The following is a 24,783-nucleotide window of genomic DNA, read 5'->3' as shown; positions in this document are numbered from 1 at the left end:
CACACACACACACACACACACACACACACACACACACACACACACACACACACACACACACACACACACACACACACACACCACAGCCATTGTGATAGGGAGACACAATGCAGGAGCTGTATTATCTGACTGGTATTTGTGTGTAGGTGACCGTCTCAAAGCCCGGACTGATCAAATGTTTATATGACACCGACGGTGACAGTTACCCCAACCGTCACTCACTTTCACTTCCTCGCGCGCAGCATTAAAAACTGGTGCTCTTTCTAAATTAAAAATTTCAATTGGGAGTTGTTGTTTGCGCCGATATTGATTTACAAACATAATCCGACCGACGCAGACAGGAGCAGATGGGATTAATGTCCCGCTCTCATCGTGGTGATATATTTAACACAGCCAGTTATGCTAATAAGGATATTAGGATAATTAATACATTAATCAGCAAATACGGACATACCGGCATAATTCTAAACAGCACTTCTGGAATTACTCTCGTTCTATTTTTAGGCACAAGAGAATTACTATTTTTCTCATTAATGTGCAAATATATGTTAACAATGCTCCAAACACGGACGATCTATAAGAGGCTGCGCGGTAAAGAATCATTTATTTCCCAGTTAAGTCTCTACAATTAAGCTCAAGACACTGGAATATAAATGTTAAATCAAATATTTTCATCGCAGCAGGATATTAGGATAGAGGTAGCGAGTATATCAATATCAATCAAAAACTAGATATCATCCATGGACTGGATCTAGAACATCTTTTTAAAACCTAGGCTGGAGAATTTAATGTCCTAACTTCAATTAATTCATGAAAAAGGGTAACAAATGATCTGTCACTGTTTCTCAAGCAGAGAGTTCCTTTCGGTTCTCGTCATATTGATCAGTGTGATGCACCAGATGTATCAAACAAACATTTAAAATGCTCCAAAGATCAAGAGCAGAAGAATGAGATGATACACATAACAGATGAAAAAGCATTTCTTGGCCTAGTTTAACATTTTTTTCCATCACGTCCTACAGCTAGATTGTTTTTTTAAACAGATTTCACGTGAGGATATGAGCTTCTATGAAGAATATGTTGCGTGAGAGAAACTTATTACGATGCTCCAGACTTTCAGACAGATATTGTGATTTGACTGTATGTAAATCCCATCACCTTTTTCCCCTCACTGTCTCCATAACATGGTAAACAGGTTTAACGTATCAGTGCACTGCTGTCTAGACACGACCGGCTCAGTAAACGGCAGCTGCCGACGTTTCGTTCCGTAGAAACCACAAACCAAACCACTGATGTCTCTCCAAACACCTGGCAGACCGGGCGCCGTGTGCAGACTGGGCTGGTTAAAAAAAAACAAAAACAAAAAATACAGGCCGTATTTCCAGATAACAACGAGGCCTTTAATGAAATGTTAATTTCTATCATAAACAGAAGATTGAATGAAGAGAAGCAGAAAACGGGGTTCAGTGAACCACTGCCACCGACGTATTGATCGCATAATCTATCATATAATATGCCTCAGAGGAGGCTGCCTCTTGTTGTGATTGAGCACTCGCGTCTCGGCTCGGCAATTGAAGCGTGCGCTATGAAAACATGGCTGACGATTTACTTGGACGGGGAAAGCTAGGCCGACTTGTTGGTCAAGTAGACGGTCCTGAAGCAAAGCAGAACTCCACCAATCTATCCATTTTTTTTTTCATTCAGCTCTCAATGAAAACGGGAATGGGCATATTTCCCAAATGTGGAATTGTTGATTTAATGAAGCGACGGCTGTGCAGTTGCAGCAGAGAGGTGGACAGTAAGTAATCTCACAGGCTGCCAGGAGACTGAAAAGTAGGGAAAGATGATGCAGGCTGTGCCGCTAAAACAAACATCTGTTATCCGAACAAGCGCTGCTCGTGACAGGTGCCTACAGGAGGGGGGGGGGGGGGAAAAATCATAAACCTCTATGGCAGCGACATCAAGTCCCTTGTGCACTTTCGCTAAACAGTGGGAGCAAAATAGAAGACAGAAAAATGATCCCCAGAATCACAACGACCGCCATTTTTTCTCTGACTTTTATATTGGACACAGACACCGGGGGATTCGGTGCTATGGGAAGTCGTAGATAGCGCTACATGCCTCACGGCAAAAATATGTCCCTTCCAGGCTCGAGTGCTTTCTGGAAATAAGAAGAAGAAGAAGAAAAAAAAAAAAAAAAAGGAATCAGAGCATTTCCAGACTGTCACATCCGATTCTAATATCATCTCTGTCCCGTATTCTGTCTTCACTGAAGCTTCCTGTCTGTACATATCTGCCCTGCTGCCTTCAGTCTCCCTCCCCTGCTCTGTTATGGGCTCCGTCTGGCTGCTGTCTGGGCCCGGCTTGGCCCGGCCTCATATCAGTTAGTTATAGGTCCTGGCAGGTCAGGCCCTCGCCCCTCAGCACAGACTCGCTGGCTGGCCTCATATCTTCACTCGGGACTCTGTGTTCCCGTTCTTCCTCTGCACGCCGCCGCCGCCGCGGCCGCTGTCCGGGCTCGGCCAGACATGGAAGAATGCAGCGGGGGAGCGAATATGAACCCGATACACACAAACACGCGCACATGCAGGTACGTACACAAACATGAGGAGATTGTGTTTCAAATTCCAAACATCAAGATACCGATGTCTGATTAAAAGAAAAAAAAAAAAAAAAAAAAAAAAAGAAAAAGTCTGGTCATTCAAGTCATTTTACCTCAAAGGGCTTGTAGTCAATACAAACATTTTCAGTTTAATTTCACTGTCCTTATGCAGAATTGTATCCAGACAAAGTTAACAGTTTCAGGACACACAGAGGCGTGGGAAGGACGGTTTACACAACAAATGCTGCTCGTCTCAACTTTCAATGATTGTAAATTAAATATCTTTGTATTTGTGGCCAGTAGAAGTATCAAATGTGTCCAGACTACAGCTCAGCGTCTTCTGGCTGGGATCAGCTTTAGGTGACCCCAGTTTGAATGAAGTGGATACAGAAAACAAAACACAGACTCTAACCTGTAATAACTTCATCCATTATTTCCACGTTTGACCAGATGACTGCAAACGAACAACACGGCAGCAGTCTGAGGATATACTGTGTTGAACGTTAACATGCCAAAGTAAGAAGGTCAACATCCTGCCCATTCACACCACGTCAGGCATGTCTTCTGAAGCCACTCCCTCGGTCTGGATAAGGCCTCACTCTTCAAAAATGCATATTCGCTGTTAATGTGTGGGAAATAGCTGCAACAAGCTATCAGGGCGACAAAGGTAGTGAGCAACAGCTGCTAATCTCCCCTCCCCACCCCTTGTCTGTCGTTCACCCAGGAGCCAGGGAGTCTGTAGGCTATCGCCGCTCAATAAGGCAGATTTTAGCTGGACAGGCTAAACAACACATTCCACAGGCGCTGCCCGTGAGCGCCACTCGAGCACGCACACCCTGAAAAAACACACGGACAAAGAACCACAGACAGACAGTTGAGTGAGGGCCGAGGGTCGTCTCTGGGGTTATTTACCACCCTCCTTTTAACCCTTTCTTTCAGCTGGGAGCTAATTTCCATGTCTGCGTCTTTGTGCAGCCGCTTTCAAGTCCTTTAGGTAAACAGATCTTTTGTCGTCCGGTGCCTACGATGTCCCCCTCGCCTACAACAACACAGATCTGTCTGCAATTATCTCAACAAAATGCTTTAGTTGACGTCTGGCAGCTCGTCTCACCAGACTGATTTCACTGCATTGAATTCATGTTGGGTTCGCATAAAGACTGGTGAACGAAGAACAGAAAAAAAGTTCGTGCATCGTGAGTTTTTCCTCTGTATTTTTCAAAAAAAAGACATGATTTGAAGAAATAAAATGGAATTGATTTTGATTTGCGTGATAAAACAAATGTTTGAATGTGATTGTGTTGTTGGGTAAATGTACAACTTTGTTGCTTTCTTTGATTATATGCAGTATTCAAAACATAACAATGTTGGTATTTTTAAACTTCTCTAGTCTGGAAAGTGTTCTTGAAACATTTTAGTTCTGTTTGTTGTTACGGGATTAAATCCAGCTTGAAGAATTCTTCTTCAACATCTGTAATATAAACCAATCCGCCACAACATTATGACCACAGATGGAAGAGAGGATCTTGGAGTGTCTCTTTAACACAACACGTTAGTTGGTTATATTAAGCAGCAACTGAATGTTTTTAAGTGTAAAGAGACAAAAAAACTGGGAAAGCAGAAGAATATGAACAAGCTTGACAAGAGGCAATTTGTGATGAATAAAAAAAAAAGTCTCAATATCTCTGCTTCTTGTTGGTTGTGTTCCATCGATGAGTGTCTATCAAAAGTGATCCGATGAAGAGAAAACGGTAAACTGCTGAAATGATCACGAGCTGCCAAAACTCAGCGATGCTCCTCGCCCTGTGGAGGCCCCGTCTGGTAACTTCCATCTCTTAAATAACCTGTGGCCGTTGTGTGATGGTTCATGAGTGAATTTCATTCGGCAACGTTCGATCAGTCGCAGAAAATGACCACAGGAGAGAATAACTTCACCGGCAGATGACGGAGGGGGTTACATAACATGGGCTCCACTTGTTTTTCCAGAGAGAAAACAAACATCCTGACATCTTCTCGTCTCTCCCCCTCTGTGCAGGCTTCACTGATTGAGACACCGATACTCTCTCTCTGAGTAATTACCAACTTATTGGTGATTCCACACAACATTAATCTAACCTATGGATTTTCACAATGGGGGCTGAATGGCAGAATGAGCTCATAAGATGAGGGGAGGCACGAGGTGGAGAGGAAGCCCTGTGTTTGAGCGATGGAACCATCAAACAGCGGTGACTTCTCCCGCGGGAGACATCGCGGGGTGACGTGGAGTGAAAAGAAAATCTGGGCAGAGCCGGAAAGCGCTCAGATGGCAGTGGGGGGGGGGAATTCGTCGTGAGAGTCTGCGGCGCTTCTGCACGCTCGTGGCCGGGCGCTGAGAGGATGACACACAAATCTGATGACGAATAGTCTTCACGGAGACGACAGACATCCACGCACACGCCGTCTGACCGCGCGAGCCACAGGTACGGCGCTCTCCTGAAGGACGCGAGAGGGCCGGCTCCGCGCGGCCCAGCGTGCAATTCCCCGGCTCTACGGTCGACCGCCACATTAGCGCTGCGAGGCGCTGACTGGAGAGTGAGACGGAGAGCACATGGACTCGCGGCTGTGCGCCATCCCTCTTCCACATCGGCTAGCGAGACAAATGCCTTGCAGCCAGCCGCCAAGTATAGAACATGAAACACATGATGAAACATGCAATTAAGAGCTTCTGTGCTGGTGAGGAGTGGAGTGTGGAGACTGCTGGTTACATATTTCCTCACTGATTAATGGAGGAGCATTCGGAGGGGAGGGGTTAGCGAACCCGCCAGGAGTGTTGGGTAACGAGGCAGGGAAGCAGATTTATGTCCCCCCCCCCCACCCCTACTCTCCCATCTTATGTGCCCATGACAAAGTGCCCTCTAGCCCCCCCCGCCCCCCGTCCCATCTCCTTGAAATGTCATTACATGTTCGTGTGGAGCAGGCCAGCAGAGATGGAATGAAGATGGGCATTAATGCTAATGAGAATTGGGCTTTGGCCTTTTGTCTGAAGTCCCGATGGGTCCTTCCATCTTTCCCGAGCCTGGATCCATACTCTGATCCCAAACCTTTCCCTCATTCACCTGTCCATGAAAACTAATTCTCCTGCTTCAACATCCCCAGGACCAATTTGCCACATCCTGCGGTCTTCGGCAACGCGTTGTGCCCGCTGCTCATGCATCTTGCTGTCCGGCGAGTGCCGCTCCTCCCGTCTTCAGACAGACTCATGTTTCAGGACCGCTCGTCTCCGCTCTCTCCCGCTCCGTCTCAGCCGTGCGAGTGAATTACCTTCAGCCGGTCTGTCGGCAGCGCCTGGGCTCCTTTCATGATGACCTCCTGAACCCTCTCGACGGACAGGTCGCTCCCAGCCTGCTCCAGACGCTGACTGAAGAAGCCAATCACCTAAAGGTCGCAGAGGAAGAAGCCGGCTATGAGAAATCTGACAACTGCAACATTAGAAAATGCCTCTTCTTCAAAGTGACAACATCACATCAGCACATGTTCTGAGAAGTCAGCTGTGTTTTTATTGAGTTAAGATTCATTGCTTTCATTGTTTTTTGTCTTCTTATACCTGAAGCGAACTGACTGTCTTTTCTTTGTGTCATTGTGTCAAGAATTTCTCAACTTGGATTAAAACAGAACAAACATTTGCAACCATAAAAAGTATTTCCTATTGTGTAAAAACAAAACTGAAATTCCAGTAAAATAATATCAATGCAATCTTGTTAACTACTATCACAGCTCTCCACCTCCAGTGTAGTAAAAGAGACGGAGCACAAAGAACGACAGTAAAATAAATTACCGTGATCATTTCGATTATATACACTACTTGCTACCAGTTCGTAGAAATTAGATTTCTTTTCTTATTTTCTAAGGTTAAAAACACATGAATGGCACTTATTCATCCATTTAATGAAAAGGAACATCCAGTAATAGAAAACTAACAAAAACAACTTTCTGGACTGAAAAATCTGTCAAATATACACCAAATAACCACAAGTGAGATTAAAAAAAGAACCATAAATATTGGTGGAAGACGCATTTCTGTGCTACCAAAAAAAAAGACAGATAGTCAGTGTTGTCCTGCATCAAACATTTACAACTCTTTCTCATTTTAGTTCCAAGAATTAGTGAATAACGACAGCATCAGCCTCGAAAATCAGAGCGTTCGGTGTCTCTCCTGTTGCAAACTGCACACGCAGGACCCAGAATCCCACTGGGGTTTCATGTGAACACTGAGTACAATCACAGAGCTCTGTGACTCCTCTAATCCCACAGTTTGGAGCTGTCACATTAATATTGCAGCAGCCACACCCAATATGATGACACTGGGTGTAATGTGGAGATCTAAGAACAAAGTGGCATCACGCGAGAGAGGCGAACTCTAAACAATAACACCGACCAACACTCTGAGCTCTTCGCAACATAACCTGCGAGACTAATCCCGGTTAAGAATATGTAACGACTAATAACCTTGTTTTGACTCGTTTGATTCCAGACAGGATTTTGCAAATTCGGCCAACAGCCAATTAGATGTATGCACGAGTTGTCATGTGTCCTAGCAACAGTACGTTACTCTGAAAAGGAGAAGCAGTTGGTGTAAATATAATTAGTGATTGCAAACAGTAAGACATTTGCGAATAAGCCCAAAAGATAGGCAAATAAGTTAAAAAAAAACCTAAAAAAAAAACAAACAAAGCTCAATCCTGCTCCTTTCGTCACAGGATACAAATTAGAAATTCAACATAGGGCTTCAACATGTTTTATCTCACTTAAAATAAGCACTTCAGTGGAGCTCAAATTATCTGATGCCTTCTGGGTTTAAGCTCAAACGTGAAATCAAGCAGGGTATTTTGTGCTCTCACGGCAGTGCTCGGGTCTTCCCCGGAGAAATGTTTGATGTTTGATAATTAAAAAGCTTTAGGTTTCACTGATTGTTTTTAATGCTTTTTTTTTTTTTTTTTGTCAAACCAACAGTGGAAAATGCTTCTACAGGCAATGTTTTCCCTGCTCATGCCCCATGGTTGCTTTAGAGGATTCAACACACCAAAGCGCATGTGAGCTTGAGAGTGTGTGTGTGTATGTGTGTGTACATCTATCTAATACTAATCTCTTCATTAACTCTGAAGGCCTCCCATATGGGGTTAATTTAGAGGAGCAAAAAAGCAGCCTCTCATCCTGAATCTTGTGCTCACACACACGGATTTGCGAGCGCGGGGAAGGCTTCGGAGAATAGCCTTAGGGAGACTGACTTAACCGAGGGATTCTAGCTAGCATGCCTCCCTCATACTTATGGATAACAGCAAAGCCCATGGCAATGTATGCAGCAACCCCCATCCCTCGCACACACACACTCATGCACACCAAAGCTTCCTTTCCCCCTCGACATGACTAATACGGGCATGAATGACAGCTTTCTCTCGCACTGTCCCTTCCTCCCTATGAACCGCACACTCTCAATGAATTTTTGAGATGGAGCCTCTTGGCACAAAGGGCCTGATTAATTCATCGATACTACTTAAGTTCACAGGGCCAAGTGTGCCATTCACTCAAACTGCACACTGGCTTAACGATGCACTTCACACGTGTTGCAGAGCAGCCGGAATTTTCTCAACCTTCGCCGGCAGAGAGAAGGGACAGTGACAGAAAATCTTTAGAATCTCTGCGGTAAATATAATAAACCGGCGAACACCATGCAGAGAAGAATCACTGTTCAAAACCTGCGTTTGGATCAAACGAAGGAAAAAAACAGGGAAGCATTATACTCCTGTTTATGCTACATCTGCATTAGCAATTCTAACTCTACCCAAACATGTAAACAGACAGCATATTGAACACTTTTACAACTTTATTATGCAACTGAACTCTATAATGATTTACACATCAGAGCTTCGGTTTTGAACCTTGATGTACTCAGGAGATTGTGTTGTATTTTTACCGGCGGAGCTCTTGATTGCTTTTAAAGTGTATAAATGAATGAAAACAAAGGCAGGAATGCCTCCATTGTGCACAAAAACAAAGGCATTCTGCAAAGTGACAGGGATTCCAGCGTCTGTCAGATCTTATAATGGCTTGATTTAAATCTCTGAGCCTCTGGGAGGTGTTACGGTAGACTCCAGAATAAAACCGCCAGGTTTCAGGATCTACTTTTTTCCGACAGATGTCTTATTGCTGAAGCTCGTCTGCATATGATACATATTTATTGTATGTCTTTGCATAACTATACATGCTTTCATCCTGCAGTAATCACAATTGTACCACTGTGTTGACAGTTTAATTGTTCGAGTTGTAAGTAGTCATAGTCTGTACAGTTGCCAGGTAACATTTATATATCGTTTTATAATTACTTCTGAATACTACTGTATTTACTGCAGCTTGAAGCACCTCTTCAGATCCACTTCCAGGTCAACATTACTTGGCCATGTGCCTTGGACAGTGTTTTTCCACATGTCCACACGAAAACACATGTTTCAGTGGCTGTTTCTAGGTGAATGCTGGGAGGAACAACGCCAACTGACCGTGTCGAGGTTCTGCATGATGTCCTGGAAGGACGGATGCGTCCTGAACTGCTCGAAGAGCTCCCTCTTGTAGAGGAGCGCGTACACCAGGTTGGGATTGTGGTGCAAAGAGTTGCACAGGCAGGAGTTGATGATTTCCAGCATCATGCGGATGACCTCCTCAATCACATTTAGATCTTGGGCCTGGAGGAAGAATAAGGATATAAAGGTTAATTGGTTTCCCACAACACTGATTTTACTTATTATAGTTTTTTTTAATTTAATAATTACGTCCTGATAGAAAGATCATCAAGGGGGAACGAGAGATGGAGGAAAACAACAGGAGGGGAAAAGGGGAAGAATGTCAACCAATATCAAGAGCCGGAGGTGATGTTGTGAGCTGGAGTTCAGGTCACATTGTAGTCCGTTTACTCAAGAGGCTGAGACGAGTGACAGGTGACGGTATAGGAGGCGAGTGGTATAGGGAATGTATGGCGGGCTGAGTGACTAACATGATGAGTTATTTACAAAGTTCCCCATACTAAGCAGGCTGAGAAACAATGCACCACAGACCAGTAAAGAACAGGAACACGCGTGCAGAAATGTGTTGCAGTCATAGCAGCTGAAACCTAAAATGTAAGTCAAGAAAACAGTTCGACGTGGAAATTTTATTCGGGATATCTGGTGGGTTATTCATGACAAAATAAGCCATTCCAACAGCATCACATTAAGCTCAACGCCTGGCAGATGCATAACTGTGGTTAAGATGAGCATGCATTCTGGCTGATCCTTTCCAGGATCCTCACAGTATACCACAACATGTTTATATTGACTTGTCTTGACTGTTTGAATCAATGTAATGACTGAAGAACAGTTGAGCGCGAAAGAATTAACATTTGACAGATCATATCTCATTAGTTTCATTCATACACAGATGTATGTCAAAATCATAAACAACCTTAAATATTGTATCTCTGCTCAATGGGTATAAAGTATTAGTCATTTTCTTGTCAATTGCTTCAAAAACATTGTTCTTCTATTGTCAGGGTGTAGATACTAGTAACTAATCTGATCTGCTAAAAAAAGACCTTAAAAAAACAAAGCAATGAGAAAGATGTTACTTTTTACAAAGATTCATAAATAAATGAGTTTAAAAATAGATTTACTTTCTAAATCAAAATCCAGTTACTTTAGCCAGTAAGTGTAATAAGACAGCACTTCTGACAGTCATCACAAAATGCCTCAAATCAATGTGAAGCACGTGACTTAGAAGTACTTAAAAATCAGCCAAGGCTAAAAATCTTCAACTTCAGTATGAGCGATCAAAGAAAAACATACAGCAAAGACGTGTTAGTTCGGAAAAAGACCCTTTCATCTATGCTCTAAATCTCGACATCAAAACGTTCAGTCTCATCAGACAATTTGCTCTAAATGCAGAAGAACAAAGATGCTATCGTGAGCCGTTCTTCGGTTACTGCGTGCTGAACAATGTGTCTGCAGGACAGACGGACAGACGCCACCATGACCAGATAACAGCGTGATTGGCATGCTCCACTGTGGCAGACACACAAAGAAAATTGCAGAGACTGTGGGAAAATGAATAATCTTTGAGGAGATTAAAAAAAAAAAAAAAAACCAACAGGCAACAGTGAATTGGCCAATAACATTCAAGAAATGTGAACCAGCCTCTCTGTGGTGTGACAGCTACGCAATTCAAATGCAACTCTGTCATGTACTCGTGGTATTGCAGATAAGATCCTGAAATGACGCAGTTTCCATCCCGATCTGAAAATACAAAACAATAAATAGCACCAAGAACAGTCTCACTGCAGCTGAGCACCGTCTTCATATTGGACACGAGGAGGTACAGTCTGCTTCTTGATTTCACTTGGCAAACAGCAAGAGAAATACAGCAAGTAACTCGCATTTTGGTGAAATCTATTGCAAGAGAATTTATAAAAGTGCATAATTAGTGGCTAAGAAGCTTAACAATATAACAGCGGTTGCATTGTGCTTGCCCTAATCTACAAACAGTACACAGTGTCCATGTCGGGCGACACCGAGCCAGAGATCTGACTGGTCAACAGCTAAGCTGAGCTGAGACAACAAAATGTAGACTTGCAGACTCGGAGAACGCGGGAGTCAAGAACATTCAAAGCAGCTTAGCTAATGCCACAGAGTTCTAATGAAATCAGTCCAGTGTAACACACGGCAAAGATTATGCGACGGGTTTCGGTGCCGATACTCGAAGCATATGATTAGCCGGCATCGCAATGAATAACTGCGTCTCTTCGAGTGAAAATGGACAAAAGCCGGAGTTTGATGGCGTAACAGCAGCTCAGTAAAGGACTGAAAACCGATCAAGGACAGGGAGATAAATGAGGCAATACTGGCACTTGAATAAAACATCATGCAACAGACATACGGTTACAGAAAATCACATCTAGGGTAACTTCAATAAATGTGCAATTGACCACCTCAGTCAGCAGGTCTCAAAACTTTAATCACCATCTTTGCTTTACGCGAAGGCGTCGCCAGAGACAGAACTGATCTGCATCTTCCCGGGAGGTTACATTCCGACGCATTTCCAACTGGAAATGAGCAAAATGTATTCCCCTGGTAAATCCCGTAAAATACATTAATATAAGGTGCTGAGCAAGATATTTTAATCTTTAATGCATATGAATTAGTCGAGCTTCATGATAAAAAAAAAAGTGTCTCTTCTGCACTATGGGACACATTTAAAAACTCCAGAAAAAGTAATAAACATTCGTCAAATAGGAAAAAAGGGGATTGAGGTTCTTTGTGGTCAAACTGGTGCGTCTGAATCCAAGAAAACCAAAGGATTTCTTTTTCTTTTTTTTAGACAAACACCATTGTTCTGCCGATGACCTGTTTAGACGGAGTTTTCAAGAGCAGATTTGAAGCAGCACACCCAGAGTGATATCGCAAGCCGATTGGGAACTGAGATTCCACCTCCAATCTGGGCTAACCATCTGTAACAGAACTGCATGTGGTAGCATTTTATATTCCATCTTCTGTGCCCTGCTTCGGAAACGAGCCCTGATCTTATAAATAACTTTGCTCGCTGTGTGGTTCTTTTCTTTCTTCTTTTTTTAATGTGTATATATGGTGGTCATAAACGGACACACACACCTGAAAGTAGCCAGAGGGATTAGGATCATTTTAAATAACTGTCTTTTGTTGTGCGCCGACCATGAATTACGCTCGCGACACAGATGCAATAATGTCGCGCATTGATCTCCACAAGCTGGCAGACGGAGGTGCGCGGAGCTTTAACATGCAGACGCGAGGAGGCAAAAGCAGGAGAGCCAGTTATAATGAGGATTGATTGTGCGTCTAGAAGCAGAGGTGGCTCTCCGAGCTCAACTCCAGTTCTCAGCCAGACCTGCTCCGTTCTGTTCTGCTCTGCCGTGGCAGGCCATAATTAGACCGAGAGCAGGGACACATTCAGGGGACAACTGAGTGGGAGGACGAGGGGGCCGAAAAAGGAAGACGGCGATAAAAAAAAAAAAAAAAACGGAAGCGTAGAGGATGAGAGTGTGGGGGTGAGCTGATGGAGAACACCAAAAAGAAAAGACAAGTGCAGGAAGAGACGGCAGAGTAGGAGTGAGGGATGCCTAGTGTGTTTGTTCTCCAGCTCTGCACCCAGCTTAATGAGATTAGTCTGGCAGGGAAAAAAATGCCACACTGGGGAATTCAGGTCACATGAAAATAGGCTAGCTAGACGTCTGCCTGGCCCTGTGTGTATGTTTGTCAAGTGGATGAGATTAAGAGGTCCATGGACTACTTGAAACCCAGACAGGATTTAAATATCTTACCAGCTCCTCCTCTTTCTCTTCCACTCCCTGCTCTGTCCTCTTGCACTTGTTTTCCCCCAAAATACCCTCTGAAAGTCAGGAAATCCCCGATACAGTAGGTCTATGGATATTAGGACACTGATACAGGTTTGTTTGTTTTTTTTTTTTTAGGCGTTCATGAAAACATATCCCAGTTCTAGTTATGCAATGGACATGGGCATGAAGTGCAGACTCTCAGCTTTCATTTGAGGATATCAACATCAAAATTGGATGAAGGCTTGAGGAGTTTCATCTCCTTAAAAAGCGCCAGCCTCTTTTTAAAGGGACCAAGGGTAATTGGACAATTGACACAAAGGTACTTTCATGGGCAGGTGTGGGCGAGTCCTTCGTTATGTCGTAATCAAGCAAGATAAATGGCCTGGAGTTGATGTGAGGCGTGTTGCTTGCATTTGGAAGACTCTCATGCGAAGACAACGTGCAGTCGAAGGAGCTCTCTATACATCTACAGGTCGGTATTTTCTGAGAAAGAAAAACAGAAAGGACGGCTGAACTCAGCAAGGCAGAAAGACCTGAATGTTCGCTGAGGAAAACAGTGGCGGATGGTCGCAGTGAAGAGAAATCCCTTTTACAACAAAGGGGACCACACTCTCCAAGAGGTAGAAGTATCTACCATAAAGAGAAGACTCCATGAAGGTGAATACAAAGGGTTCACAGCAAGGTGCAAACCACTCAGAAAGAGAAGACTCCAAAAGGCTAGATTGGACTTTGTGGAAAACATCGAAAGAAGCCAGCACAGTTCTGGAAAAAACATTGTTTGGACAGATGAAACCAAGATGAACCTCCACCACGATGATGGCATGAAAAAAGTATGGAGAAAGCGTGGAACAGTAAAGTATGGAACAGCTCACGATCCAAAGCACACCACATCATCTGTAAAAACATGGCGGAGGCAGCGTGATGGCGTGGGCCTGCGTGGCTGCCAGTGGCACTGGGTCACGAGTGTTTATTGATGATGTGACACAAGACAGAAGCAGCCGAGTGAATTCTGAGCTGTTCAGAGACGTACTGTCTGCTCAAAGCCCGGCCAAATGCAGTCAAGCTGATTGAGTAGTGTTTCATAATATAGATGAAAAATAGCCCAAGACATATACCCAAAGCAAGTCAGTCAGCTGATCTCAAGCCAATTGAGCATGTATTTCACCTGTTAAAGACTAAAGTTTGGTAAGAAGATCAGCGAAAGCCTGATAGAACATTAAAAAGGAAGAAACCCAACGTCTAGTGAGGTCCATCAGTTCAAGAGTTCAGGCAGTCATTGCCAGCAAAGGTTTTCCAACCAGGTATTAGAAATGAGCATTTTATTTTCAGTTGTTTCATTTTTCCAATTACTTTCGAGCCCTTGAAATGAAGGGATTGCGTTTAAAAAAAAAAAAAGCTTAGTTTCATATATTTTTATGACATGCTTTTGTTCGACCCACAGGAAGTCTGCACGACAACTGCATCTGAACTGTTTCATTTAAAATTCATTGTGGTATTGTACAGAACCAAAACAAAAATAATTTAAAGAAAAGCTTTGTTTCTGTCCAAATGTAATATATATGAACCGAACCGTACGTTTGTTGGAATGAATAAAACAATGACTGCCATCCCCTCCCCTCTGTCTTTCCCCCGTTCCTTTTCTTATCATTCCCTCCTCTCTGCTTTTTCTGCTCCTTCTCCCGCAGTCATGTGCTATTTTCCAACCTCCAGCATTGTCATTTAGTCACAACCTCTCACGCTGCTATTTAATGTCTTCTCTCCACCCAGGAAAATACAGGCCTCAGACATGAGCTGTATCATTAGTCTCAATGATCCTGTCCCATTTTACTTGTTTTACCATTTACAAAACACACGCCAACCATAGCAGTGTCTGTCTGCGAGCGCGTGAGATTTTGCTAATTCTTCCATACACTGAACCGAACGTGTTGTGTCTACGAGGCCGCTTAACCTCTGCCATGTTTCTGACGGCTGAAGTGATGAGGGGTTTTTTTCACCAATGCAATCTGTGACTGGGAAGGACACATGCGAGCGAGCGCGTCTCGCCATCCCATCATACCCACGCATGTTTTTATGCAAGTGTTTGTGTGTGCGCGTATAAGTGTGGACAAGGGTGTTTAGAGGCACAGACATGTAAATCCCTGTAAAGTAGGAGCTGGCATCATTAAACCAATAGCTTAGTGATTCCCTGGCTGGCCCCGCTGCTGACTGCAGGCTGTTGCAGGGCAGACAAACCAGACATATTAAGAAAGAGGACTGACAAAGACAAAGGAGCACAGATACGGGGGAAAAAAAAGGCAAACTAAAGGAGTGACAAGCCACACCTCAAGAACCAGATCTGCTTGAAATCTACTCACGGTGACAGAGCAGAAGCATTTCGGATACAAAACTCTAAGACGTTAAAGACAAAATACAGCAAGAAAATAAAAGACAACGTGGATGTGACTTAAAAGACTTAGAAAGTCACAAACTATTTTCACTTTTTTTTTTTTTTTTTAAAGCAAGGCTCAAATAAGAGGTTGCGAAGGGGAAAAGGTGCCACATGGACAGACAGAGAGGGTCAGAGTGGCTGAGCAGCAGCAGCCTGCCCTGTCTTTTGGGAGAGTTTTTTTTTTTTTTTTAAATGGGTCATTGTCTGACCTGCATTATAGTACCAACGCCATGTCATAATCATACCATTTAGCACAGCATTGTGGCCAGGTCAGTCTCTCATTACCACACAGCCTCATATACACTGCGAAGAGCATGCATATAGACATATTTTCAACAAGGCAGAAGACTGAACTCTGAAAACAACAGAAGCATCACCACACTCTGCCCTTTTAAGTTCAGATCTGTGGAAAAAAAAAAAAGAAGCTAATGTTGCGTCATCTCTGCATTCCCGTCACGGTGGAGAAAAGATCAACATTATTCGCAGATTCATATCTCATTATCAGTTTAAAAAAGCATGCTACTTCTCTGAGACTTGGCTCCTGCTAGCAGCGGGAGCCATGGGCGGGGAGCGAAGGCAGAACAGCGGTAATGTCGGCGATGACGGGAGCAGCAACGATAAAAAAATAAATAAATAAGAGAGAGAGAGAGAGATGACGCCAACAGCTGCAACAGCACTCTGGCAGATAGGTGGGCAGTGCTAATTGATTTGCTATGAGCTGTGCAGTGTTTTGCAGGGCCTCCATCACGAAGAGACCAGGGCGCAGCAGGGGTGCCCTAATTACCATTTGGAAGCAGACAATCATTAGGACCCCAGAGCACCTGCTGCCTGCAGGGGTGGCACTCCTACTGTCCAAGAATAGATACAGAGGGAGGCAGAGAGACAGACAAAAGAAGATAAGAGGACAGACAGGCTAACAAGTAAACCAACAACTAGCCCTGTCATCTTTTTTTTTTTTTTTCCGCTGGGAAAGTGAAGGAAAAGAAAGATGAGAGACCACAGAAAGGGGGGTGAGGCTGTTCTCCGCTCTCAGCAGGATACAGACTTAATGAGAGGTACACAAGGAAACAGATTTATAAGATGCCGAAGAGAATATAATGAGCTACTTAAAGACTGGTAAAAAGGTTAAAAGGTTACTTGTAATATGTGATAATGATATGTTATGATTTAATTCACAAGAGATGCATTTGGATCTTGAGTTTGGTTCGTTTAGTGCAGCACATCTTGTGAAAAGCAGCTTGCTAGACAAACATTTCTTCAGACTTCTTTGAGTATGATCGTTGAATTTAAAGGTGGTTATGAAGAATTGTTTTAATACTCTGAGAAGTCGGTAACAAGTAACATTCAGAATTTCAAGTGGCTTCGCAGTAAAGCCAGACAAACCCAACATACGCACAGGGAGAACAAGCAAAAGCTCGAGTGGGAAGGCTCTTGCTATGAGGCCAGAGTGCTCTTCCCTACATTACTTTGCTCGGAATGATGTTTTTGAAAATAGAGCCTTGAAAACAGCGAGTATGTTGAACATGAACAAGACTGATGAAACAATTCAACAGCTGAATCTATGTCAAAACATGGTTCATATAATGTGAGACTGATTTTGCCGATTCTCTTACTTCAGTGTCACTATTATAAAGCTGCTGATTCAACATGTTATCCTTCTCAGAAAAAAGGATTCCACCTAATGATCTGTACAATACGGTACACGGACTCATCTTTGATCACATGATGGCAACAAACATTTCATCTTCAACAGCCAAGAGCCAAAATTTGACCAAACACATCTACCACAAAGACATATGATACACGGCCGACTAGTTTAACCATAAAAATCATCATAAGAGTACAGTTTGTGAGAAATGTAACTATAAAGTAATTCAGAAATAGCAAAATATAAAAGCATGTCAACAATTCTGCACAGAAACATTTACCGTGAAATCAGAATAAGGTTGGTGCTCACTGCAGAAGTACCTCACTGAGTGACCCTCATGCTGTATTCCTGAACTGCTAACCATGAATTTCAATCTTTTACTGCAGAGGTTAATACGGCGGGAAATGGCAATGTATCGTCACCTTTTGCCATCTCTTCCCTCTGGTTATTTTCATTCAAAAAGACAAGCAGCTCCCACCGTGTGCCCTTTAACCCCTGAGGGGCGCAGTACTGTACATCAGGTGGGTGGTGGGTGGGAGGATTGGCTCAACACTGAGGGCAATAAGAAATGTGACAAGATGATGCAACATTCACACTTCGGTCAATCACTTCCTGCTTTCAGGTGAATGCTACTTGAAATGTGATGATGGTTTCCGTCCTTCCATGTGACATCTTACTGGAGACAAATTGGTAAAGACAGAGAAACTGTCTGTGAGAAATTTTACATAAAGTGCAGAACAAAAACAAAAAAAACAAAAAAACATAAAAAAAGTGAAATGTGGCATTTTGGATTTCAAATGAACCAAACAACAGTTCTTTTCGACTGCAGACAGCTTCAAAGACACATGTTGTAGTTATCTCACGGATACGGCAGCATTAATGGATGGCTGCGGATTTAACAAAATCATTTTGTCGGTCTCCAAAGAAAGTGGCAAATTCCTGAAAGCCCTGATGATAAACAGGAGGCATAATGTTTATTATCTGTTGATATATCCGCAGGCTCTGCTTTTCCACTAAACAAGAGGAATGGCGCTCCAAAGCTAATGCTTGTGTCTACTCCGGCTATTAAAAAGAGATCACAGATTGTGACTCAACCAGCACGCATAAACACGTAGACAGGGTGGTCCAACATGCTTCTGGCTCTGTGTGGATGTGTGTGTGTGCACGTATGTTAACGTGTGTTTATCACTTTTGTGGGGACTCAAATCTGAGGGTCCTAAATTACGGAGATTTGCTTTCCTCGTGGGGACAAAACTTCAGTCCTCATAAGGAAAAGCATTCAATTCTTAAATTTTTTGAGGAGCAGACTGAATAAGGGTGAAGCTGAGGATCGTGGTTAGTGTCGTAGTTATGAATGGGTGACGGTTACAGCGAGTCTAAAAGGGAATGAATGTAGGTCAATCCAATGTCCCAGGAAAATAATGAACACACACCCTGTGCGTGTGTGTGTGTGTGTGTGTGTGTTTTCCTGGAAAATGTGCAACAGTAAACAGAGTAAGAGGCAGAAAAGTAACATTACCATTACCACTGGCTGAAAGCGTAAACACTGACACACAAGCCAACGCAACACAATGCAACACAGTGCATCACCACAGACACACACACACACTTTCTTCTCTTTATGTTTGTATGTATAGGCACATACTGCATGTCACTGCACATTTCTCAAAGGACAAGAAAAAAAAAAAAAAGCAAAAAAACATCTGTAATCAGAGGTGCAGAGGCTGCAAAGAGCAACCACTGGGCCTCATGGGAGCTGCCCTGCTTGGACTGGGAGCCTCTGGATGTTCCCTGGAGGGCTGGAGGGGCCCTCACCCTTCACTCTTTCTTCCCTGACACTAACCAGATACAGCAGCACAAACACATTCAGGGCTCGGTGCGTGTGCGTGTGTGTGCGTGTGTGTGCGTGTGTGTGAGCATGAGATGGCGACCCAGAGGCAGACATCAAGAGCGAGGGAGGAAAGCATGGGAGAAGACAGAGAGGACGAGGGAGACATTAACACCAGAGCAGAATGTGCCTAGCTTTAACCCACAGCTTAGAGCGTTTGAGTTTTTCTTTTTTTTTTCCTTCTTCTTCTTCTCCTTTTCATATCCTCCTCTTAGTCTCTCCCTCGTAAAGAGAGCAATTACATGTCCAGGACAATCCCACATTAAACAAACATTAGTTCTCTCTCCAGAGCCAGACCGGCCAAATTACATTGTTTCCAGATGCCTGTCACAAAAACACACTTCCACCCACTCTCAACTCCCCCTGTGTTGTCCTCCACTTTCCTTCTGCCTGCATGCTTCTCCTCCTTTTATTCTATTGTTCTTGTTTTCTCCTCAGATTTTGCTCTTCTTTAACGTGTCCCTGTAGTTCCCTAAAAACTTAAAGAAAGGGTTTGTGAACAACACCAGAGGAGCCTGTTTCCAATTAGACTGCCACATCCACTACTACCGGAGGAGGAGAGGAGGGCCAGGGACGGAGGAAACAAAGGAGTTGGCATAATAAGACAGCAGTCCTTCCTTCACATGTCACATCTTTCAAACCGGTGACGGGCCTTGGCCAGTGCATTAGGTCATTATCGGCGAGCAGACAGGAATTGCCGTGCGCGAGGTATAATGGAAATTTCCATTCAAGAAGAATACCAGTCAATTACGGTGGAGATAAATGACGAGTCAGCCAGTGTTGAGCTTGCCGATAACATTTGGAACTATTTATTTTTGTACCAAATCGTCTGCTTTTTCATTTAACTGTGTTACATGTTGGGTTTTTTTTTTGTTTTTTTTTTAAATGACAATCTCGTTTCAGGGTGGATATTTAAAATGCCGTATGAATAAGAAATGTAGCAAACATTCAGAGATGGTTTATATTCTCTTCACGCAGTGCTCAAACTATCAGTGATGGATTTAAAATTCATGGACACGTCTCTGAAACAGAGAAGCAGTCACACATACATCAACAGGAAATTCAGAGTCAATAATTAACCTCAAGCACACATGGAGAACATGGAAACTCCATAGACACAAAAGCACCTAAGCCTGAACTTGAAACCGGGAACTTCTTTCTGTGAAGCAAGACTGCTAACCACGAAACAACCGTGGGGATTCCCTAATCCGAATAATCCAGGCAAATGCTTACAAGGAAACACAACAGAAGGGAAAAAAAAGGGGGTAAAGGAGATGTCTTTTCTCTGCAGCATTTTCTGCTTTTAACCTAAAACAAATAACTGGAGAATAGACATCATTTACTTTATCGAAAACATTTTTGGAACAAAATTGAAGTTAAATAAGTTTTTGTCAAACAGTTGTAGACGTTTGATTGAACAGATATTTATATGAAAACCATCAAACCAGCACAAGAACAGTTTTACTTTTCCCAAACTCGGTCAGCCATTCACAGTAAGATGTACGGCATTCAACCAAATATTCCTGCTTGGCGCGAAATAAATCATGTGCAGCCTGAAAAGCAGTGGCCGAGAAGAAAACCCCTAAAAATGCTTTTTGTTTATTTTCATCAATATAAACTAAGCATCTTTTGGATTGTACTGTGGCAAACAACTTCAATGTGTTGTCGAGTGCATCATTAATCAAAGTAATAAAAAAATAAAAAAGAAAATTGGGAATAAGTAGTTCTTGTTTTGACTTGGTTTAAACTTTACACATAAGTTTGTAAGTGAGTCCACTTTCGTTTGACGTTGTTCCAATAAAATAAATAAATGACAGAAATGAGTGGCGTTATTCATTTAGTTCTCTTTAATCTAGTAAAACAATCAGAAATGTCGTGTAAGTAACCCGGCGCGAACGCACAATTTCGGAGGGACTGTACCAGTCCCCAGCCTCAAGGTGTATTCGCATATGGCGCTCCACCTCATTATTGTGTCTCTACTGTACACAGTGGTGCTGCAGAGCAGCAGCGGAAGCGAAGCACCTCCTCCTGAATGTTAACATGTTCATAATTAGCAGGCATAATGTTTACTAAGATAAACAATTTAGGTTAGGGGGGGGAGGGTTTTCGCATGCAATCATCGGCCAATTCTCACTGAGCAAACATACTGAGAAAATGCAGGGTGATCATCCAAGTCGTTAATTTCTTTGAGCAAAGCATAAAAAAAAGAAAGAAAAGAAAAGAAACAGAACACAATGCTGTACTTTCTGACATACTTCAGTCTGGAACAGGCAGGAAGGCCTTTTTCCTTGTCAGTGACCTTATCAAACAATGAAAAACACTTGAGCCCGAGATATTTACCACCAGAGACGTGCAGCTCCGTTACGGCACACGTGACACCCCGTTCAAGATATAATTAAATGCAATTTATGTTTAAAGTGTTTGCGTACGTGCGTGCCTGCGTGTGTGTAATCAACGGGGGGAAAAAAAGTGAAATATGTCCTCTGCTATGAGGAAATATCTTTCGATTCAAAGGCAGACGTGAGAACCCTGGTAGACATGGGAACCAATGCCACGTCGCGTTAGTATAGTCTAAGCTCAAGGATAACAATGGTATCAGAGAGGTTGACCAGCTCTGTCTTAAAAAGTCTATGACCCAGACGGCATGTCAGACGCTATTCAAGGAAAAAAACAGTCAAATTCCCATAAAGTAATCATACCGAAAATCTGCCATCTGCCCTTGAGCAACAGACTGAATCCCCCACAAAAGCGTTGGAGCTGTTGACCTCTTACTCTATATAACATGTAATTCTTATATTATGTTTTTCACCAATATATTCACCCTGAATGCTTTCTCCTTTGGGAACAGCTGGCCGGCCTGATATCTCTAAAAGATAATATTTAATCACGGCAAAGTAATATGTCTATGTTTTTTCTTTTCCATTTTCAGTTATATATATATATATAGTGTGTGATTACACATTCATGTAAATACATGAGAGCATTAAAATAGGCCCCGAAGGAAAGAGGCATCAAAACAAAGCTGGATAATTGCATTTTATACATTTTTATGAGTGTTTATGTCTGTGCATATGCGTCTGTTGGTAAGGGGGCCTCATCAGACAGACACTACATGGTTGAAGGAGCACTCACATACACTCATGTTTCCACTAACACCTAAGGGCATTTATGGAGGGGGGGGGGGCTAATTCAAACACATACACACAAATATGATTGTGTACACACACTCATCGAGGACCAAACAAATCAGAAGCGACAGCCAGACTGTGAAGCAGACAGACAAACCTGGAGGCGCAAGGGCTTCAAACGCAAATACGGATGATTACGTTTGTCAATAGTTAACAAGAGCTCCTCATCAGGTGTTGCTGCTTAGTATCGGAACATTATATTATACTGAATGTTGAACTGGAGGTTTACGCTTTATTACTTTGTTACAAATGTGTTGCAAATGTGTGACTGGTAGGAGTTAAATTTAAGAACAACACCGATTTCTTTAACACTTTGTTGCCACTATAAGTTTTAAGTTCCACATTAAAGTGTACAATGAATACAAACTGCTGACATTACAGTCGCCCACTGTAAATAATAATAATAATAATAACCTTTTCAAATAACACAAAAGATCTCGATTAGGTTTGCTCTCCGTGCACACTGACACACAGGGCGGTCGGTAATGTCATTACTTACTTATCCCTGACAAGAGGACAGGATGAGCCAGGATCTGACAGAAGATACGATTGTGAGGACCAGCTGTCACTTTAACTACTGCTTGACAACTGGGTCCCTCTGTTAACATTTTTCAATTTGATTTATATCCCTACCTTGAACAATTTAGTCATCTCACAGTGCTGAACATAACCTCACCTTACAATACCATGCATAAAAAAAGAAAGCCAACAGCTTCTGTTTAAACAAGTGAGAAAGGTTCACGAACCAAAAAAACTCATCTGCTTGAGCTCATTTTGGATCCTAAAAGGGAGAGGGCAATAGTACTCTGAGGTTATTGTTGTATCTACCAATACTGCAGCGATAAAGAACCAAGATGTACCAGCACACTGGACTTTAGACCGTAAGCTTTAGTTGATTAAAATACGACCCTTTGTGGTATTATTACTCAATTCATATTTGGTGTAATCTTTAAAAACTGATGAAAAACTGGCATTAGGGTTTACTCTCTGCTAAAATGCAAATTTCTCACAAATGTTCTTCTTTTTTTAAAGATTCATTTTTCTCAATTTGAAAACTATTGATGTACTATTACCAGAAAAACACCAAAAACAGATGCCTGATTACTTTACTAACGTAAATGTTTTAAAGGTAAAAACTAATTCATGATTAAAAAAAAAAAAAAATCAACTCACTTAACCTCACACTTGTCAAACAGTCACAAACACCCCTGTCAAATTACTGCTCCTTATCCATGTAGACATAATTTGGCAGCCATTAATACACTTAGTTCCGACAGAGTGTGTGTGTGTGTGTGTGTGTGTATGTGTGTGTGTGTGTGTGTGTGTGTGTGTGTGTGTGTGTGTGAGAGAGAGAGAGAGAGAGAGAGAGTGTGTGTGTGTGTGTTTTACTCACGTAGTCTGGCAAGGCTGTGTTGTCTCCCTGTCTGCCTCTCAGAGACTGTGTTGCCTGCTCCAAAACCTTGTTGTGCTTTTTGGAAAGCAAAGCAAATAAACTGCAGGGGAGACACGGAGAGAGGGAGAAGAATGAAAGCCCTGGCAGACCAAGACTTCAACCAAGACCAAAGAACCTGAACTCAAAGCACTTCTGCTTTACATGCTTTTCAGTAATTCTCCATAAATAAACTGAACGGGTGGCCTTTCATTTATTATACCTGGAGACAGAAGCGTCCATTTATGACAGATTATTATTAAAGACAGACTTGTTTTGCTTTACAAATGAGGCCTTTAAAGAATAATGAATAACGGTGGCTTTTAAATTGAAAATAAAAGCAAAGTTGGATATAAATTCAGAAAATACATGTCATCATGTTTATTTTACTATTAATTTGCAATCGTAACTCCATTTATGTTTTTAACAGGGCTTTTAGTGTTCCCCTGACCTTGTGCATGCACGAGTTTATTTAAAGAATTTCCCCCTGAGAAGAATAAAGTATTTCTTTTCTATTGTAATTCTTCATATTAAGTCCGACGCGCTGTGCTGTTATTTCCATGTTTGCGTATACGGTTGCGTGCAATGGGACTTCGTGATTGTGCCTGATGGCAGGATGTAGACAGACATCACGCATCGCCTTGCCTGCTTGGGCGACCTTGTGGAGGAGCAGAACGGAGGGTCAATGCACACGACGTCGCGTTCACATATGTGGCTGCATGTCTATGCTTTCTGTTACAGAATTATAGGTGAGCTTCAGGTTTCACTGCAACTTTTTGTTCAATTTTTGAGGTGTTAAATGTTGAATTTCTTTGTAATAATCAAGACTGAGGCAAAAAAAAAAACCCAGCATAAATTAATGAATTAAAGCAAAACTCTTTGGAAATTCATTAGCTCTGATAAGTCCCTCAGAGCTACACCTGTCCATCTGCCACACACACATTGACTCACAAAGTCTCCTTCACCACTCTTTATCCGGGATAATTGGTGAAATGAAGGTTTCTGAGCGGCTATGTGGTCGTCGGGCCCAATGTCAAAGACCCCATTAGACAGAAATACTTCAGGGCCTGTGTTGCTGGGCTCTCAGATGGGGGACCTCCAGGGGAGTACCACCTGGGACGCTTGCCTACAATGACGCACTGTGACCGGTTGGCATGTCCGTCCGTCCTTCACGCAGAGGCAATGACGGACACGGCGGTGGGAAGAGCCGCACAAAAGATACCCACAGTGCGTGCGT

At 42.7% G+C, this 24,783-nt stretch overlaps 1 protein-coding gene across 1 annotated transcript in view; it reads right to left on the bottom strand.

Annotated features, from left to right (window-relative positions):
• The window catches only part of dym (dymeclin), a 49,976-nt gene that overhangs the window by 3,352 nt on the left and 21,841 nt on the right, over nucleotides 1-24,783 (bottom strand). The window contains exons 14-16 of the mRNA XM_030084150.1: nucleotides 23,511-23,610; nucleotides 9,130-9,312; nucleotides 5,900-6,013 (exon numbers count right to left, since the gene is read on the bottom strand). Coding sequence (XP_029940010.1) covers nucleotides 5,900-6,013; nucleotides 9,130-9,312; nucleotides 23,511-23,610 — 397 coding nt within the window. The remainder of the gene's footprint in view (nucleotides 1-5,899; nucleotides 6,014-9,129; nucleotides 9,313-23,510; nucleotides 23,611-24,783) is intronic.

This window comes from Salarias fasciatus (assembly GCF_902148845.1).
Source record: "Salarias fasciatus chromosome 7 unlocalized genomic scaffold, fSalaFa1.1 super_scaffold_4, whole genome shotgun sequence".
NCBI lineage: Eukaryota > Metazoa > Chordata > Actinopteri > Blenniiformes > Blenniidae > Salarias > Salarias fasciatus.
This window is presented reverse-complemented; position numbering and strand designations above follow the sequence as displayed.